This window comes from Brienomyrus brachyistius, chromosome 2, assembly GCF_023856365.1.
Source record: "Brienomyrus brachyistius isolate T26 chromosome 2, BBRACH_0.4, whole genome shotgun sequence".
NCBI lineage: Eukaryota > Metazoa > Chordata > Actinopteri > Osteoglossiformes > Mormyridae > Brienomyrus > Brienomyrus brachyistius.
In genome coordinates, this window is record NC_064534.1 from 16,797,878 (window position 1) to 16,818,901 (window position 21,024).

At 42.4% G+C, this 21,024-nt stretch overlaps 1 protein-coding gene across 2 annotated transcripts in view; it reads right to left on the bottom strand.

Annotated features, from left to right (window-relative positions):
- Window positions 1-3,570: 3,570 nt before the first annotated feature.
- whrnb (whirlin b) overlaps window positions 3,571-21,024 on the bottom strand; it is a 69,353-nt gene continuing 51,899 nt past the window's right edge. Inside the window, exons 6-12 of one of the 2 annotated variants that reach the window (XM_049003570.1) lie at window positions 17,672-17,884; window positions 17,007-17,219; window positions 14,383-14,454; window positions 12,953-13,403; window positions 12,652-12,827; window positions 9,875-9,997; window positions 3,571-6,896 (exon numbers count right to left, since the gene is read on the bottom strand). In XM_049003570.1, coding sequence (XP_048859527.1) covers window positions 6,717-6,896; window positions 9,875-9,997; window positions 12,652-12,827; window positions 12,953-13,403; window positions 14,383-14,454; window positions 17,007-17,219; window positions 17,672-17,884 — 1,428 coding nt within the window. In that variant the 3' untranslated portion in view covers window positions 3,571-6,716. Of the gene's footprint in view, window positions 6,900-9,874; window positions 9,998-12,651; window positions 12,828-12,952; window positions 13,404-14,382; window positions 14,455-17,006; window positions 17,220-17,671; window positions 17,885-21,024 lie in introns of both variants that reach the window. The other variant, XM_049003563.1, reaches the window with a different exon arrangement.

Here is a 21,024-nt window from a genome sequence, read left to right on the forward strand (position 1 = left end):
AGGTCCAATCACGCATGAAAAAAAAACACTTTGAAGAATGAATGATTTTTTTGGGGCCTCCACAATAGATCAGAAGCTGTAGTTTAAAGAGGGGTTGACCATTCAGCCCTATTTACAGCATATGCAAGACAGCAGTAAAGAAATACAAATGCAGAGAGAAAAAAACTTTAATGACAAACCTCTAAGACCCAAGAGGAGAGCAAGCAGGTTTAATGATTTATAGCAAGGGTTTGCACGCACCCAAACATAATCCAAGAATCAGGAGCAAAAAGCGAGTTCCAAATCACATGCAGAAAGCAGTCGAGAGTCAAGAAAACGTCAAATCAGGAGAACCGTTCAGCAGAAAGCAGCCTTAGTGCCTCACATTTACCATGAAGGTAATTTTGAATGAAGGTAAATTTATGAATTCAGATTTAGCCTTGCTCTCTGTGTGCAACCCGCACATTCTCCCAGGGGGTTGTGTTCCTTGGCATGTGCCAGGGGAGGTCCTGCAGACAGAGGTGGCAATTTCAGGTCCAGAAAGTACAAATCCAGACCAGGATTTTGTTTCAACCAACCAGTTGAGCCTAAAGAGTCACAAGTCACAGAGTACTAAACTGGTTGGTTGAAACAAAACCCTGGACTGGATTTGTACTTTTTGGACCTGAAATCTCCACCTCTGCCTGTAGGAATATGAGGTACCTTGGCTGCAACTGGAAGAATAGAGTATTGGTTTTTTTGTCTGCATCCTTGGTGCAAAACTGTAGGTGCTTAGGGTGGTTGTTCTGTGTGCCTTGTCTCTGCTTCTGTTTGTGATTTTATGAACAGGATATCAAGGTGCAGATGAAAGGGCATTCTGTATGGGGCCTGAGGTGGGGAAGACATAGGGCAGGGTCTGCAGTTCCCTGGTCAATGTACATGCCTGTCCCAGTCTGCGGAGCTCTGGGTAAATAAAAGTCCCAAGTACAAATAGCCAAAAAAAAAAACTCTTCCATAGGGTGGCTGGACTTACTCTTTGTGATGAGGTGAGAGATCTTGAAATATGTCGGTTTTATGTACATCAAAGTAACACCTTTACACTTACACTTACACAATTACAGTAAAGGGATAAGAAATATATTATGGAGAGGAAAATGAGGATGTCATATGCTGAACATTTTTCTGCATGAAGGAGTGTATCTGTTGTTTAGCTGCTACATTGTTTGTATTGAAACGAATCACTGAGAATGAGTTTTGTCTATATTTAATGAAGCTTTGTTTTATCATTACTATTTACTTCTCTTGCCAGAGCAATGAAAGATTACTTGAGTGGACATAAAAACAGTTCAGAAAAAACAGACTCAGAGTATGGTTTAATTAGAATAGTAGGTACTTTTATTGGGGGGGGGGGGGGGGGGTGACTGTGATGTTGGTATGTTCTTTAAATTGTTTTTTTTTTTTTTTTAAAAGAAAACAAAAATGGTTTAAGAACTACAGTTCTGAGAACATATTCTCCCTTTAAGACAAATAAGGTTATTTTCAGTAAATATTAATGGTCGATATAACAAATGCCAGAATACCACTCATCAAATCTTACAGCTGGCAACTGTAAAATAAAATATTGAAATTGAGATGGGGTTTATTCCAAACACAGGTAGTCCTTGGCAGGTTACGGTCCGTTTAGGGTTTGGTGCATCAATATCCAATTTGCCACTCTTAGTTAAACATACTGAATTTATTCCTTCCAATGATATTCCATGTGCAGTAAATATGAAGTTGCTGGGATAGTTAGTCTACAAGGCAATTGGACAGGTCCTGTCATCAGTTAAAATGGACATAACTTCAGAAAAAAAGCTATCCATCCATACCAATGCTTATTCTGGTCAGGGTCACATGTACTGCTGTTTTCTTTGTTTTTGAATATAAGATTACAGTTCTTTTTAAATTGGTTATATGGTTAAAAAATACCTACATTGTTTCAGTTACCAAGACGTGTATCATGTATGTGACCTAAAACATCAATTCTTCTCACCTTCCATTTTAGCACTTTTACATGTAGACCTTCCTGTTTAATAGTAAATTTGTCATGTTAACTGTATTTTAATACAACAATAGCATGAGAGAGAAATATCCTAAGAACCACCATATACCATATATTTGTTCTCTGTGCTATGAACATATGTCCAAACCTTTTTTAAACAGAAAAATCAGCCTGGGTTCTGTTAATCTTGTGTAGTCATCTTTATTGGAAAATTAAATGCATTGACTCTGTATAAATAGCATGGCAGCAGTGGCTATATACAAAGCATCTTAATAAACTGTACATGAGACAGGCAGACAGACAATTCAATAATGAAGCGAGGGGACATCAAGTCAACCAGAAGCAGTAAAGAATATTATGATGAACAGAGGTCATAATGCATTACTTCAGATGGACACATTGGCAAAAATGCACTAACACAAACTAATCCGGGTTATGTATTCCAAGGACTTGGATTTGCTACAGTATCGAGATTTCCACATACTGCAAACAAGAACCTTCCAAGGTCACATGGACAAATTCCTTTGTGAATTCATAATAACTCTCACGATTCTCTAGTCCAATGTTTCCCAGCCCGGTCCACAGGAAGCTGGGAGGGAACAAAAATGTGAACTGTCTGGCAGGGAGCTGGGAGGGAGCAAAAAATGTGGACTGTCTGGCAGAGAACTAGGAGGGAGCAAAAACGTGGACTGTCTGGCAGGGAGCTGGGAGGGAGCAAAACATGTGGACTGTCTGGCAGGGAGCAAAAACGTGAACCATTTGTGGGTCTCCGAGGACTGGGTTGGGAAACACTGCCCTTGTCCAAGACCCCTTTTAAAAAGAAATGTTTGCCTTTATTGTGTCGAGAGTTTGCTGATTATTATTGTTGTGTTGTGTCAAGGAATGAAAAGTATGCAGAGTGGGGAAAATGTTTCATGTGTCAACTGAAAGGATCTCATTAGAAAATGCCAATAGAAAATATAGCATCAATAAAAAAATGATTGCAGAACTCATTTGTGCCACATTTTTATAGATTAATGAGCAAAATGGAAGAATAGATTTTTTTCTTTTGTCTTCCTGTTACACCGCAGATGGTCATGGCAAATGTAACCAACTTGTTCCATTTACTTGTGTCAAAGTACAAATGCACCCAAATAAGAAAAAAAGCATTGAGACATTTCAGAGGATGCAAGTCTGCCTTGTCAAGGGACCCATAAGTCCTATCTTGGTCATGTCCCTTTTGGAAAAAGGCGCCGTACCAAAGGCAAAGCTCCTCACTGAGCCACCCTCCTTCATCACCACCTCACCGCCCAAGCTGGGGCGACACACGCACATCTCTTGGACATAGAAACGGTTAAGCCTAAGTGGCAGCTTAAGCGAGAATTAGAATGAAGCTGAGGTACACACATCTTCATAACTGTACAAAATGACTTCTATCTTATATTTACACTTGTCAGCCAAGTTTATATAGGGTCAACTCTATAAATGGAACATCTTTGCGTCGTTCTTGATGACTTACCGCAAAGCTAACATTACATACCCTCCTCAAGGACTTACGAAGAGCAGACTGAAACAAATAGCATTTGTAGCTTTCAGAAATCTCGGTCGTCTTTGCTACCCCTTGTAAGTGAGACTACCATCATGCCTCACATGTCTCAGAAAATAGGTCTTATAAGGGCATACAAAGCAGCAGGATACCCTGAAGATAAGATTGCCTTGTTGAGTCCCTTCTACAGCAAGATGGAGGAGAACATTGCGAAGATTAACTTTGCAGATTTCAGGGGAAGGAGCTCAGCTAGGAGCAGCTGAAAAGTCGCCTACACAAAAGCACTTCCCCGTTACTCCAGTCACCACCTGTTTGCAAAGGCACTGCTGGGCAAAAACACTGAAAGAAGTTTGAGTAATCAATTCAAATAATACCAAGTATTTATAGCACTAAAACATCTTCCAGCTCCTGAGGTCTGGCTAGAGAGCAGGAAAAGCCAGCGTCAAGGCTGGGAGCGCATGCTTCTGTCTGCTGGTCACAGATCAGTGCCCAGGTCAAATATTTGGCAGAGAGCAAAGGTTATTGCCATACTTAAACCTGAAAAAGATTCAAATCTAATGTCCAATGCAAAATTCTTGAGCACCTCTACTCCGTTGCAGAATATTTGCTGCAGCAGAACTCAATGTAGACTAGACTAGTTATTATGAGCCCTGAATGTCTCACATGTTCATATGAGAAACCTTAAAGTCCAAAGACCATCCTGCCTAAATATATTGTGGACTCAAGACAAGACAAACCAAGATCAAGTCATGGAAGAACTTGATCTCTTCCAGGCACAACCTGGGCCACTGTTCCCTACTACCTTCTGGATTTCAGCTCAATAACTTCCACTCGTACAACAACATGCCCGCAGAGAAGACATCCAGTTGACTGTCACCATGTACTTCATCAGTGTGACTCTGCACTCTGTTCACACTCCCCATGATTTTTCACCTTCCAACAAAACAGCGAACTGCTGTAAGACCATGTTCCACCAACCTTCCCCTTTGTAGATGTGAAATAGCAGTCTATACAACAAGTCCCAGAGGACCGTCTAGCCTGCAGATTCAGTGGAGGACCGCCCATCCCAAGTACACCCAGACTGGAAACTTGGCTCAGGAACTTTGCATTTGCTAAATTAAAAAGCATAGCCCAACTGCAATTATAATCTGAGACATAATTTTCATAAATATATACAAATCTCAATATACATGCATCTTCAAGAAATAAGCCAGCTACATGATATACTTAGAATTATTATTTTTTTAAATATGGCAATACTCCATATTAATCTCAAGTCTGTGTCATCAGTAAACAGAGCATACTCAATGGACAATTTATCAAAACTACTGCATGTAGTATTCCCTGTTCAGACTAACATGCAGTCAGGGGAGTATAAATGTCTTTGTTACCAAGGAAACGGCTCCAAACGACTAGAGGGCGCTTAATATTTAACGGTGGGGGTTTCTTTACCATTAACCCGCTGTCCTCTAACGAGAACTGACAGGAGTGCAAACGCAAATGAGTGTACACACACGCACACACACACGCACACACACACATACACACATGCACGCACACACACACGTTTGTACCCATATCTCTGCGGGGACTGTCCATTTGTTTCTAAGAGAAATTCCAACAATGACGACCTTAACCCCTGCCCAGCCCTAACCTTAAACATATTTAACCAAAGACTTTTGACATTTTTAGTTTTTTGATTGCAGTCACAGATTTTTATAAAACCGAATTTCCCCTTGTGGGAACTGAAAAATGCACCCAGCAACATCAAAATAACAGATTTTTATCACGTCGTGGGAAGCAAATGCCCCCATAATGTAATATATACGTAACCATACTTACAGTGAACACACACAGGCACACACACACGTTTAGGAGTATGTGCACATAACACATACTGACAAAGCGCTCCCGCTCGCTCCTTCTCACACCTCATACTTTCTGTTCCTGCTCCATGTCCATAATTTTCTTCTTTTCCTCCAAACACTAATCACAGATTGCACAATCTCAAAAAAAAAAAAATACACACAGGTCCTCACAGCTTTTTAATTTCCTTTAACACACATAATTACTGCAGATCAGTATAGTCGGACGATTCTGCTAAATGAAAGCTTGCACAGAACAAATCCAGGTAGTGTGAAGATAATCGGGCTGGAATCGTTTTAAACATTTCTGACTTATCAAGTACTACGCTCAGCAATGCATTTACTTAAAAGCAGGAAATCTCAACTGTTCCTGCCAGGCTTTCAAGTGCCCTTTAAAGAGTTAAATAGGGGAGAAGGCAAAACTCATTCAATCTGTGAAATAATTAGTTCAGCTGAGTGCTTACGTGATTAGGTAGAATGAAAATGTGTCTGTTGGGAAGAAATTTGAAAAGGTCTGCTTTAAATGATCCTTTTAAAAAGATAACAGAATAGATTTAATTAAGAATGATATTCCTGTCTCTCTAATTATTCCTCTTTATCTATTTGTGCAGGCTGAATTGTATTCGAACATGTTTTGCAAAATCCTCCACAAAAAAAAATCTTTGTGTTGTTCGGTCACTTAACAGTCATTTGACTATAAAAGCACTACAGGTGCATGAGTCCGACACTGCAGCTGGCCTCATTTCCTGATGTCTGAATGTAGATGCTAAGTGAATTACAGTAAGACATCACTGTAACCTTTAAGAAGTGGTGACCTCTGCTCCAATGGAGTTGAAGTCACTTCCAGCCAGTAAGTGTTGAAAGAAAGCTGCCGGATGCTGATGCGTTAAGGTACCACAGCTGGGCTTGGAAACCAGCCTGTGAACGAGTAAAGTAGCCCACTGAATCACGGACACCCATCTGTCCCCTGTTCCTTCTGTGGAACCACAGCACGCTATCTGAGACACATTTGGCATCATCTTTGCTTTCAGCCATACCAGTGAAAATAATCTGTTCTATCCCATTGCTAACATGTTTGCCCCACTGCAGGAAAATAATGAAAGAATAATTACACTCAAATTGATCTCTTTTCCAGTGACCTTTTGCAGAATATTCCCATGTTGGTCTTACACACATGATACCAAGGAGGATAAGTAGATGAGGAGAGGAGAGGTTCTAATGTATATTTCAGGCTTACATTAATCGCTATATAGAGCACTTGGCTTTCAGCTGTTTTGCTGTAACCCTTCTCCCAACAGTGAAGAGCTTAATGTCTCTCTGGCACCCCCTACAGGGCCACATTGAAGTCAGTGACCAGGAACTCGATGTGGTCCCTCTCTTTGGTCTTGAAGGCCTCCGCAATGAGCCGCGCAGCCTCCTGGTGCTCCAGTCCCCTCAAGGACACGCCATTCACTTCCAGGATCACCTGACCCACTTTCAGCTGCCCGCAGTTGTAAGCAGAGCCACCCTTCTGTGGTGGATATGGGCGGGCAGGCCGGCGGTCAGGACCAAGCAGGGAAATAGGGGCAGCAGAGGAGAAAGGGAGTGGAAGAAGAGAGAGAAGGGGTGGGAGAACATGAAAAGGAGAAAGAACATTAATATCACAGCCCTTGGTAGGTTAATAGCCAGTATCCTAGCCTTTATACGGGGCATGTAAATAACATCGTAAAACACAGGTAAGCGGACTGTCCAACAACACAGGAAGAGTATGGAAAACAGGAAACAAAGAGCAAGAGGGTTTAATATTTAGCATCCACCTTCATTACACCTAAACTGAGCAAAGATCAAAAGCCTATGAGATAGAAAACTCCCCCTGAATCGGAGTCTCATATTTCATCCTATTTGGATTCATATACATGCAGGAATGTGCAATATAACCTCAAAAATCAATTTATATTTTTCTCTAAGGTGAATTTTACCATCATTCTGCAGTTCTCCACATATCCGGTCTCAAACCTGGCGGTAAATTGGGGGGGTTCTTTTCATGTTTTGGAGTAGACCAGGCATGATGTGGGAAGGTTTAAAAATGAACAGCTTAAAAGAGAATGTGACGTTCCTCTGCAGGACAGGTTCAGGATTTATAATATAGGAGCAAGAAGCATTTGGTTAAAGAATCCCTTAAACATCACACTTAAAATGAAAACAACCAGACAGGGATATTTATAGCACATATAAGATGTTCCTGCATTTCTGGTCTCAAAGGTGCTTACCTATAGTAGTATGTGTGTGTATACACACACACACACACACACCACACACACACACACATTTTATTCATTCCTGTAGGGAAATTGTCTTTTCTCCTGTCCCATGTTGCTCTGCATAAGACCACAGACATATACAGGACAGAGCAGTGGCCTGTACTACGAAGCGGGTTACTGGCTTATCGGGGTAACTTGTCAGATTTAAGGTACCACAGTTTAAATGGACTTCATATTCGTTCACATTTTGCCGAGAATTTATTAAATCCAACAAGTTACTTCGATAAGCCAGTAACCCTGCTTCGTAGTACAGACCCCCGGTTTGGAACCAGAGACACATATACAGGAGAGAGCAGGTTTGGAACCACAGACACATATACAGGACAGAGCAGATCTGGAACCACAGACACATATACAGAAGAGAGCAGGTCTGGAACCACGGACACATATATAGAAGAGAGCTGGTCTGGAACCACAGACACATATACAGGAGAGAGCAGGGTTGGAACCAGAGACACATATACAGGAGAGAGCAGGGTTGGAACCACAGACACATATACAGGAGAGAGCAGATCTGGAACCACAGACACATATTCAGGAGAGAGCAGGTCTGGAACCACAGACACATATACAGGAGAGAGCAGGTCTGGAACCACAGACATATAGAGGAGAGAGCAGGTTTGGAACCACAGACACATATACAGGAGAGAGCAGGTTTGGAACCACAGACACATATACAGGAGAGAGCAGGTTTGGAACCACAGACACATATACAGGAGAGAGCAGGTTTAGAGGGGTCAGAGCGCAGAGTCAGCCAACATGCAGCATCCCTGGAGCAACTGGGGTTAAGGGCGTCGCCCAATGGCGGCATCAATCTGCCATCAGTCCCAATCTGCAGAGCCAGACACTGCTCTAAAAGAAAACTAACAAAATCAACTCTATAACACACTACAATTAGCGAGCTGTGTTTAGTGTTAGACCTTGATCAGAAGCTAGGCATGTGTCAGTATACCATCCTTTCTGCTGTAGGCTTCTGCAACATCTGCAAGGGATTTATAAGGCTGGATGTCATGGAAGCAATTTCCACAAAGTTAAGTGCAGAAACCGTGGATTAAACTCAATAAAATAAATTCTATTGCAATGTGCCTTTTCAAAGAGTGTCCATAAAAACGATCATGTCCTCCGATGAGTGAGCCTAATGAAAAGAAGATTCATGATAATGAGAATGGTCCAATAAATCCTTCAGTAATAGTAATATAATTTTAATTATCGGGAACGTGCTGAGTGACAGTCGGACCTCTGTCCAGACCACAGTGATCAGACTTTCTGGGGGGATGAATAACTGAAGGAAATCAGCAAAGAAACTGCCAGGAACAATGAGAGGCAGTGCATCTCACCAGCGGACGTGTCTGTTGTCGCATTTCATTAGCATCACCAACAAGGTACATCTATGCCAAAGTCTGTTCTCATTGCTTCTTTGTGATCTACCCACTAACACCCACACATGTAACCTTACACAGGAAACAGACGCTCCCTTCAAATGTGCTGTGCTTCTTTGCCTGTGCCGCATCTCAGATGCATCCCAAAGAACATCTTATATTTCTCATGTAACCATTAACATATCATTAACAGGTGCACTCTTATATAATCATTTATATAAACATTAAAATAAGCATACATACATTAGAGGCAGAAAATAAACAATAAATACTACCCTCATTCGATAAAATATTTCATTTCCTGTCCTCAGCCTTTAGACTAAATCTTCTTCACACAAAAGGGTTTATCAGAAGAAGAAGTTGGCAAAGGGAATCTCTTCTCATATCTGTAATGTCAGATGCCATCTCATATTGAATCATTGCTGAATGGCCAAACAATGACTTTTTACTATATTTCCCCAAATGTTGATTAATCTGCTTTACCTGGTATTAACGTACCATAAATTCAAGATGTAATGACTCGCAACGATATTTTGTCTGGATTTTTTCCGGCTAAGCCTCAGCGGCAGAGCAGCTTCAGGACCTTACATTTTACTTGTAGCCAACCAGATGTGCTTCCTGAGGTAAGGATTAGTGCAAGGTACGAGGATGAGGGCATGATAACCCAGGGCCTCATTCTTTTTAATGTCCACTAGGGGGCCGAGGGCACAAGAACAGGGAAAATAACCCCACCGAGCTGGACAGATTGCCCCCTGCTGGTGCTGCATGGCATGGCGCGGGCCTGAAGCCTACACATGGAGACTGACCTGTATGGTGACGATACGCGGCAGTGGCTGGCGGGTGTTGGCGCCACCTTCGATGGCGATTCCCAGCGTGCTGGCGCTCCTGGCCACACGGACCAGAGAGGAGGTGAGCTCTAGTGTCCCCATCTACAGGAACGGAGAAAAACAAGCAGGGAGCAACATGGTTGGAGAGGGGAATATGGGACAGATGTGATGGTGGTAACAGTGAGTGTTTGAACACTGGCCCAGTGGACAGCCCTGAGCAACCAATGTGTGCTGTATCCTGTCTTTATGTTCATGCAGAGATCAGATGGCATTGTACCGATTTCCCTCTCTCCTCTGCTCTCACTGGGCACCCCCAGTGAAGCCTACAAGCACCCCACTGGGCACCCCAGTGAAAGCGCTCCACTGGGCACCTGATGCCCTGATGTCATTGACATTAACCTGCTGTCACGCCCGGCTCGTCCGCTCCTCCTGTGTGCCACGCCCCCTGCTTACCCACGTGTGTTTCCCGAATTGTACCCAGCTGTTTCCGTTTGCTGTCATTCAGTCTTGTGTATTTAAGTCCTGGTCTCCCCAGTTTGCTTTGTCTGTCATTGATGTTGTCGGTGCCCATGTCCTGTCCTGCCTTGCCCTTATTAAATCCCCTTCTACCCCGTACTCTGTTTGCCTTGCCTGCTCCTTGCCCGCACGATCGCCGCTCTGCTCGCGATCGCTGCCTTGTCTCCCGTGACACCTGCAATCCTTGAACACATAAAGCCGCCATGTTGGCATCATTCCTCATTGCGTCGCGAAGGTGAGCTTTGACTAGCAAAGCCAATTCACAACTGCAGCAAATGCCAATGGCTAAGCTTTACCTGCCTACAGTCTTAGTCAAATGAAATGTTTAACTATTATTCTGGGTAGTAAATATATACAGTATATTGAATATTAGAATACATGCATATGAAGAGCAACACAATAGAAATGAACAGTAATTTCTTCTAATAACTTCTTTGCTCCAAAAAGTCATTGATATCTGGCTGGATGGCTAGACGAACATCGCTTCAGTCCCCCAATCTCTCCTCAGGGACACCGCAGCCATTTCCATGCACAGACGCTCCTCTACTTACGAATGAGTTATGTTCCAAATGTCCGTTCGTAACTTGAAATGTTCGTAAGTCGTTATTCAAAATCATTTTAAGGGCATACGCAAGTACAAAGAACTAGGATGCTGGGAGTACGCACACTACGCTGCTGCGCGGCGGGAGTAGCGGCCAGAGGTCGTACTAGAGGGAATTGATGTTGCAGACAGAAAATAGGAGCCCAAGGAACACAATGTGTACTTACAGTCCTCTTCGTTCGTATGTCTGAAAGTTCGCATGTTGAAAGTTCGTAAGTAGAGGAGCGTCTGTATTTCTTAAAGTTTATCACAAGCTCACTCAGTTAATTAATTTAAGTAGTCTGAAAAGTCGGTGAGGTATTGATTTGCCATATGAGGTGTGCCAGTGGTCAAATTAGTTGGTGTATTGGATGGTTGCTGTGAAAACTGGGCTAAGTTTAGCAGAAGTATTGAAATAGCTAAGCTGATACATTAGCAAAGTTTTACACCAACATGAAGATTATTTAAGCATCATTTTTTATGGCTGCCTACGGCTTTTGTATGGTACTGAACCTGCTGGTATTTGATAGGTTAACCTGATTGGCTATCATGCTGCAGGAGGGTGGGCAGCCAGCTGACCCCGGACCCCCAGAGGTTTCTTCTCCTACTAGACCAAGCTGGAAGGTTTTTATTCCACTCCTCGGCTGTCTTCCGGTTCTTTCTGCTTGCACACTGTGCTTCATGTGTTTCTTAATTACGCGTACAGTAAAGTGAAGTTCATCGTCCGCAGAGGTGCTTCATAAAAATAAACTGAAGTGAAGTGGGATGAATCAAATGGAATCTTAAAGCAGATACAAAGCTAGAAGATATTACGACATTATAAAAAGATTCAGAGAACATTTTTCTTCCTTAATGGAAACGAGCTTTGTTTGTACCGAACTGAGATCAGCAAATCCAAAGCAATTGAAGTTTCACAGCCAATAATCCCGGGCACTGCCATGGCTCTTAGCCGGTCATCCACAATAATACAACCTCCAAACCACGCTGGGAGGCCATGTTCCCCCAGGAGCGCACAGCTTGCTATGCTACGAGTCAGAATCAGAATCAGAATCAGAATACTTTTATTATCCTGGAGGAAATCGCTTAAGTACTTAACTTTACACTGAGCTGTTTATTTGTTCATAAGAAAACAGTCATGACTTCTTAGACATGTGATAGAAATGTACAGGTTTTAAACTGCATGATGTATGTAATGGTCCCCTGCTGAAAAAAACCACTGACCAACTTAAGTTGGTTATGCTGGTTGACCAACTTATGATAGGCCAACTTAAGGTATGTTTTCCTCTGACGTTTTGATGGTTTAGCTGGGCATACTAGCTTATGATGGTCATTCTAGCTGATTTAACTGCTCATACCAGTGTGATCAGCTTGATAGGCTGCCCACACTAACTGGTGACCCATCCAGCTGAACCATCAAAGAGCAGCAAGAGCTGGGACATGACCATCAAAGACCACCTTAGATCAGCTACCGGCATGGTTTTGAGCTGTTTTTTTCAGCAGGGGGTGTTAGGACACCCCAGAGACCATAACTGACACACATTCTGCCCTCGGACTAAATAAGTGAAGAACATCAGCAGCGTAGCTTCCTCCCCTGCAAATGTATAACCGGATGTTTTGCCTGTGCTGGGGGCTAAAGTGTCACATGCCGGACCGCTCTCACCGGCTGGGCCTCGGCCTCCGTCCCCAGCCCCTTGACTCGCTGCGCCTCATGGGATGGCCGTGCCTTGCCAGGCCGGGGGCTGCTCTCCTTGCTCAGGCCTCCAGATTCGGCGATGTCAACCCCGCTGTCCTCACTCAGGGTCTGACCGCTGCCCGACAGCTGAGAGAGAGCGGCCCCTACAACGGCCACAAAGCACATGAACGACACCGTACCCTCACCAGGGGTTAGAACGACAGCCCTATCTACGTTCGCATCTAACCACGGCTCCAGCACCCAGTGGATTTACCCACGTCACCCTCACCTCGCGTCTGTTGGACCGGCTGAGCCCCACTGGTGCCCGGCTCCACGCTGGCCCGGTGCACGTCCACCATGATGAAGCGTGGTTTGGAGGCAGGAGATGTGGATGGTGGCTTATTGGGGCTGGATTGCAGTGCAGCCGAGGCAGAGCCTGGTGGTCCAGACGATGGGCTAGCAGGCACAGGGTTGCCCTTGGCTGGGGCCTCTGGGCAGGCAAAGGTCTTGAGGGGCTGCCGATTCCCCAGGGTCTGCTGAGGGGACGCTTCCCTCTCAGGAGGAGGATGGCTGCACTCTGTGGAACTGCCAGCAGGGGGTGCCGTACAGAACAGTCCCGACTGGGAAGATGCCGAGGAGGGCCGCTTGGGCTGAGCCCGCTGGGTGGGGCGCTTTGATAGTGGCGGGGGAGGGGGTGGCTTGAAGGATGGAGGGGAATCAATGGTGGGCTGCACGTTATCCTGGAGAGAAGGAGACAGGCATGAACAGTGGTGCCCATTCACTGCTTAATCCCTGAACCGTAAAGTGTCAAAACCGATCAGAGCCACAGCAAGACAAAACACTGCTGTTTATTTTTTTTTATTATTTCAGTGAAATTATTATTTGTTATTCAGTTCCATGAAAAAAAAAATTCACAGGTGAAGATTTGTGTACATGCTGAGTTTTTATTAACATTTCATCCACAGTGAATCGCAAAACTCATGAACACAGTCAAATGCACACAGACGTGCAGTGTAAGGGGAATCAATGGGTGGATAAATTAAATAAAGTTCTTCATAAAGCATGCAGACAAAAATAACTGCAGGGTTATTATCTAGATATTGGATCCCCTACAGAAATTCACATCCACCGCCACAGTAATACAATAGTAATACAATATTCATTTCCACTAAGACCATACAAAGTGTCAAAAGTATCCATCGGATATTTTTTATTATGTCATTAAGAAAGACATGTTTACCAAAAGTTCATATCAAGTCTCAAGCATTGCAGTTATATGTTTCCTTTAGAACATTTCCAGTCATCATTGTCTTTTCATGTCAAAAGTACATTTAAAATGTGGATTGTCCCAATAGACTGCCAGAATTATGATAGCATCAGCAATTTAGACTCAAACTCATAAGCAATAACTCAGCTATTACAGACACTGATTTGTTCTGAAGACCCATCCATCCCACAGTAAACAAACATGTAACGACAAAAAACAAATTTCTTTGTATTAACATCAGGCTTTTCTAAAAATATTTGGAGAAAACCCAGTGAAGTAATGTATTATTTACTGATCAAACCACACATTCACATTGACCAGAATGTATAGTATATAACATTATCACCAATTAAAATGTTCTCTCCTCCGCCAAAAGCACAGTGCCTTCCTCTAGCAAGCAGGACAATCTGTGGACTTCACACTTGGTGACAAACCATGACTCTGGGGCTCACCAGAGAGATGTCCGGCAGGGCGTTGTGACTCACTGACAGGGCCTCGCTGCTGCCATGCAGCCTGCTGCAAGTCTGGGGGGGGGCACAAAGGGGACGAAGAGGGGAATGAGGCATGAGGACATGCTCCTGTGTTCACAGGGCTACTGAACACACAACTGTGTACTAAGAGAATACACTAGCAGCCAAAATTGTGGAAACGCTTCCGATTTTTCGATATTGAAGAACTTCATTCAACTCTTGCCCCAGTGTATGATATTTGTAACGTTCTTTGATTGTTTATAAACAGTACTGCCAATATATATATTCATGTAGTAATTTTTAAAGCGTAATACCAAACATGCTAGGTGTTTCTACAATTTTGGCCACTAGTGTACAGGCTGTGACCAATAGTGAAGTTTACCACCTATCCCCTGAGGTTTGGGACACACTAGGCAGGGGATTTTTTTGAGTGACTCCCCCCCATCCCAGAACCAAAAAAAACACCCTTGACAGTGAGAGTGAATATCACAGATTAATATTCTCAAAAATGACTGACATATAATTTATAATATCATAACAATTATGATAAGTAAGTGTTTTGGTTGTCTGCATTTCTGCACATTACAATGTGAATTTGTACACTGACCTCACACACCATCCCCAGGGAAACAGCCCCACATATATGCAACAAACTGAGTAGAGAATTCAAACGGCCACCCAAGATCTCATTGAAGCTCAATGAAATGAAACAGGCTCATGAATTAAATAGAATTATTTGTTCTCTAGAACCGTGAGCTGCACATGGATGTGTTCTGAGAGACTTGGAAAGGGACACCCCGCCCACAACAGAGCCGTGATGACGTCATGGTGGGCGGTGACACCAAAGAAGGCGTACTGTCTGCCAAATTAAAAATGCTACACTCAGTGAATAAGTGGTGTGGTGAGTTAGATAAAGATAGACCTGGGAGTACTATCACACATATGTCGCACGCAAGACAGACTGCCTGCCGCCTACTCAGGATTTGAGCCACAAGCTGTTCTCCAGGAAAATATTTTAGTTGTCAGTAAACATCCCTCCCTCTGTCTTGCAACCACTTTTCCTAGTTTAAGGTCATGGGGGAACCTGGAGCTTCTCTTAACATCCGCTGAAGCTTTTATGATAAGACATAAGGGTAAGACCAGGTTTAGACATGTAGCGAAACACAAGACACAGCGGTAAACAGGTTGGCATTTATATATCATTGTTGTCCATTGAAAACTGCTGGTGATGATGGTGACTGTTTACTATCGATGGAAGACGCCCATTCTCCTCTGTCTACTGTCTACTGCATTCGACATCTAATTGACCAAAGAAAAGATGTTTTATGAAATCATCAATTTAATTAGCATTTATGTTTATGCTAGTTAACATTGCTTTAATAAGTTCAGCACATCTATGCGACCTATTACGGTTTCATGCTGTCAATATTTAAAATAATAAATGCACCACTTTTACTCAGTTAAATTCTTTCTGTGGTATATGGATTTAAACAGTATGCCTACATTCAGAGTAAACAGAAATAATCTACCCTATAGTATATAAATATATATAGTATAACCCTATTGTGGGTTATATAGCTTAATCAGGAAAGGTAACAGTATGCTAAATGTCGCACAGTGATCCCATTAACGTCGTGTTGCTGTTGAAACACATTGCACAGATGTTGGGGGATTGGGGAACCAATATTCAGTAGCACTGACTCTGCAACATACAGATGCTTTGCTGATGGATTTTGCGGAGACACAGTGCCTATGCATGGTAGTTATTACTTTAGTGCTGTGACACAGTGCGAGACAATACAACTGTTCAATTTTGTCTATCACTGTACCTAAAATCACACATTCATTGCGCCACTGTAAGGTCAGATGATGTTAGACCATAAACAAAATATTAGAGAAATAAGCTGCATTTGTCCATTAATATTTTCACGGAAGACAAAAGTAACGAGTAACAAGCCCATTTAAATTTATGTACTTTTTAATTGTGTTATTTAATTTGAAAAGGCAATTACAGTTACATTACTCATTACCGCCAAAAGTATTGAAATGACAGTGATGTGCGGAATTATAAGTATTGGAATTACAGTAACTGTTCATTATATTGTTTTAGGTTTTTTTGCAGTTTTTGAGGAAAATTTGTGGAAATGTTTTTCTCTCACATTCCAGAAAGAATGAATTTTTTGAGATATGTGTTTTTCAGATAACAATCACAATATTAAACTGGGTAACACTTTATTTGGATATTCTGCCTAGGGTTAACAGAGTATTTGTAACATCTGAACAACTTAACTGAGATTCAACAATTCAACTGTTTCACTGTGTCTGTGGATGTTTACCTATGGAGTATATGTAACGATTTATTAACATACCTACATATTCTTAGAATAATTCAATTTGACAGCTCACTCAACCAATGTTATAAGAATCGCTGACTCTCAACTAAAAGTTGTTCAGATATTACAAACAATCTGTATACCCTTTGTAGGCAGACTTTCCAAATAAAGTATTACCTTAAACTGAAGACCAACACAAAGAAAACCCAAAAAGCAATGGATGCGCCTATGTGCTGAACACCAGGAGGCAGCTCGTTTTGATGGCTGACATACCCGCACAGAGCCGATGGTGCTGGACTTCCTTAAGGTTGAGTGGGAACTCAGGCAGCCACGGTAGGCCATTGTGGAGTAGGGATTGGCGTTCAGGGAATCGGCTCCTGCCTGGCGAGCCTTTATTGCCTCGATTTCGTGGTATAGCACCAGCCCGTCAAAGCGCTCTATGTCATGGGGAGCCACCAGGCTGCGCACCTCCGACATTAATGAGAACTAAAGGAAAAAGGGGGAAAATGTGAGGGAGAACAGAGACGAAAGATGGAGGTGGACCACTGGAAAAGCAGGAGAATTGCCATTCTGATGTTAATTGTACTACTGAATTGATATCACCATGACTGACCAAAACACTGCACTACCTCCACACAGATATTTGTTAAGAATCCACACAGTATTAGTTAAGAATCCACACAGTATGCATTAATGGTACACAGTTTGTTAGTAATGGGCATAAGAAGCTTCATGAACCATTTGCTGTATTTTTAACCCACTAGATGGTGCTCTTGGTTTGTTTGGGGTATGCTTTGAGTCCTTTTACGATCAGATAGCACCACCTAGTGGGGTCGGAAAATACAGCAAATGGTTCATGAAGATTCATTTGCCCATCGCTACTGTGCACCCTGTTCACAAGCTGAATAAACAGTGCAGTTGATGAGGATGAAGTTCACCTTGGCGTGAGTGTTGAGCAGCTCGAACAGGGCCATGACGAGCTGCTCCACCCCGATGTGGGCTTCCCGGTACTCCTCCACGTAGTAGCTCAGTGTTTGCCTCTCTGGCTCCGTCAGCAGGAGGCGAGCCTGCTCCTCCAGCAAGGCCCGCGGCTGGTTCACCAGGCTGCTCAGCGTCACCTGTGAGCCGGCCATGCCCTTGTAGAACATGGACTGGAGTAGTAGAGCATGATGCACACACAAGAGGACAAGAACGAGAGAGATTAGCAGGAGGCATCAAGGGTACAGAGGATGCCCTTCCCTTTAACATTTTAATTTGTCAAGCTGTTCATAAATTTTGTTAATTTGCTAAGTACTACAAGGGAACCTAAATCGTTTAATTACAGTGTCTGAATAGTACAAGCTACATTCAGCTGAGCTGGATCTCTGACAATTGTTCAATTGGTAGAGTGCCTAAGTGATAATTACTCCTACCCAGGTGATCTGTAATAGAAATTAGTTAAATACAAGAGTATTTTTTGCCCAGGGGAGAGCCTGTGTAAGCTGCCAATTAGCTACTCAGCAGAAAGTTCATATGCAGTGGAATTTGAATGTAATCCAAGTTTTTTTCAGCACTTGGGCAGATGAGGGACTATTCAGCCAACTTCTTCCCAGTTGCCCTTTGGTCACGTCAGGCGACCTCATCACCGCTGTCGCTACCACGGCCCATTCCTCCGACTTCCCGCCGGGTGCCAAAAGAACGAGTCCAAGCCTTGGATACCTGCTCTGACTGTTCCTCTCCAGCCAAGCAGCCTTTTAATTAGACCCTTAATCAAACATAGCCCTTCAGAGTTATCTGCCAGAGACTCTGTGGAAAACAATCCCTCTGCATTACTGCAGAAGAAAAAAAACCCATTTATGCTGGTTAAAGCTACCGGGCCAAGGTCAAAATAACGGCTTTTCATTAAGTGGGGATATCGCCTTTCTGCCAGCTTATTTCCTTTGACATATTTCACTAATCTCCGGAGAAATAGCACTTCTATTAAACTCACTGTCCAGTCACTTGACTTGCTATTCAAAGAGGAGATTAAGCAGAAAGGAGATGTCAAGCACAGTGCTAGGAGGTAATGACAACACCTTACTGTCTAGTTATGAATTGTGTTTAGTATCATCAAATGGAATTAGTAATATATCTTACAATCAAAACAAGACAAAAATATCTTGTACAAAATGCAAATATATTTCCCATATTTTCACAATGGTTTTGACAGAAAATAAATCTGAAGACGTATATGCAGTAGCATACTAAGAGCCTGAAAACATGGCTGAGTGAATGACAAGGCTGAAATGAAGCGTAATCCAACGATAAAGGCGATATCGAGGGCCAGCAGAGCAGGAAGACGTTAGGGAAAACAAGGGATTTACGGGAAAGACAGAGACACCTGTGGACTCTATTGGAAAATCAATACTTCATAAAAGTGCACAGAATGAACACGACCTTGGGAAGCGACACCTCGAGGTAAAAGGTTTGGCCGGATTCCCACCACATAGAACCACTAGATATTCTACCCAAAACTCAATTACGTTTTATTCTTCATGATTCAGAAGGGATGTAATTTGATCTTTAATCATCTCCTTCCCACGAAAATCATCTCACTATCTCATAAATGTCAGCCGCTTTCAATCCCCCCTTCGCAGTTTCCACAGGTTCCTGTTTTACCCTTAAGGGTTAAACCAGAACAATAATAAGCAGTGAAAAGACAATGGCCCAGTACTGCATTAGCATCTACAAGATTGCAGAGCCCTTCAGGGGTCTCCCTCTGAAAACTGCCATTATAAGCCACTGCAAAGATACATTTTACTTTGCAGTTATTTTTATTTTCATTGTCAGTGCTGAAAAGCTACAGGCAGATAAGCAAAGAAACATTTTCAATATCAATTTCTGCTGGAGAATATATGTATACAAAGGAGCCGTACGACAAGGCTCCCCAACACTAATATGGTGGACACCTGCAGAAAAACCACTACTGACAGTGCCAGAATCACATAGTCAGCGGGCTCAAAACTCCACCTCTTACTTTACCATGTCAAAATAATTTTTTTTTCTGTGATTGATATTTTTTTTGCTGATTTTGCTATTAATCCACCCATAACTTTTAAACTAAACACCCGATGTTTATACTAATATAGAATCATTTCTTACAATTGTTTTGCTAGTCAATAAACAAAATTGCAATATGAACTCTGATGCATTAAAAGGAAACAATATACAGCAGATCTTTAAAGAATTATCAAAAAAAAAAAAAAAAAAAAAAAAAATATATATATATATATATATATATATGAAAATAAAATTTGTATGTGTGTGTGTGTATGTCTCTCTGTGTGTGTTTGTTAGCCATGTCAGTGTGCGGGACCAAATGTTTCCCACAGTGTAATAAAAAACTATTATTTTGACCATTTTTCAGGTCCCCACAAAAATCTGTGAATCCAGTCAAAAAAGTAAAAATACCAAAGCTCTCATATTTTCTTTGGTTACTTACGGTTAAGGTTGCGGCTGGGTAGGGGTTAAAGTCTTCATTACTGGGATTAGTGTTTTCCCCATAGAAATGAATGGAGAGTCCCCACAAAGATATAATTACAAACCTGTGTGTGTGTGTGTGTGTGTGTGTGTGTGTGTGTGTGTGTGTGTGTGTGTGTGTGTGGAGGGGGGTAGTATAATAAACGACGTTTGATTTATTCAAAGTTAATCGAAAATCAACAAATGAAGGGTCCCTTTCAGTAAAGAGAAGCTGTGGAAAACGGTGGAAGATAATAAATCAACAAATAAAACAATATTATACATTCTATATTGTTTTTGCAAAAGCATTTACACGTCCCACAGCACAGTGATATGGGGACAGGGCACATGGCCAGTGGTGTGTAGCCTCCGCTGCACCTGCTAAGCCAAACCTACTCAGGAACCCATAGTTCAAAGAAAGTGATCATGGAACATAAAAATCCTGATGCAAACAATCTGCAAGGCACTTTCTCAGTCAGCATGAACTCAATTTACATTGTAAATATTCTATCGTAAGCAGAAGCGATTGTTGTGGAACTGCCCCTTTGAAAGACAGGGCTTCAAAGGTGATTAATGGAGAGACACTTTCTTTCAATTAATTCTGTTGGACAGCCCATCACGCTTCGTCATGGATGAAAAATCACTGCTGGCAGGCCAACACTCACGGTATTAATTTTATATTCTCTTTATTTATAAAGAGAGACTATAAAGTCAAAACATGTAATGGCTACTTCATCCAAAGCCAAAATTAACCTTACGATCACGTTGCAACAAGCACGAGGGGCCCTGACACAGTCGATACCACTTGAACTGC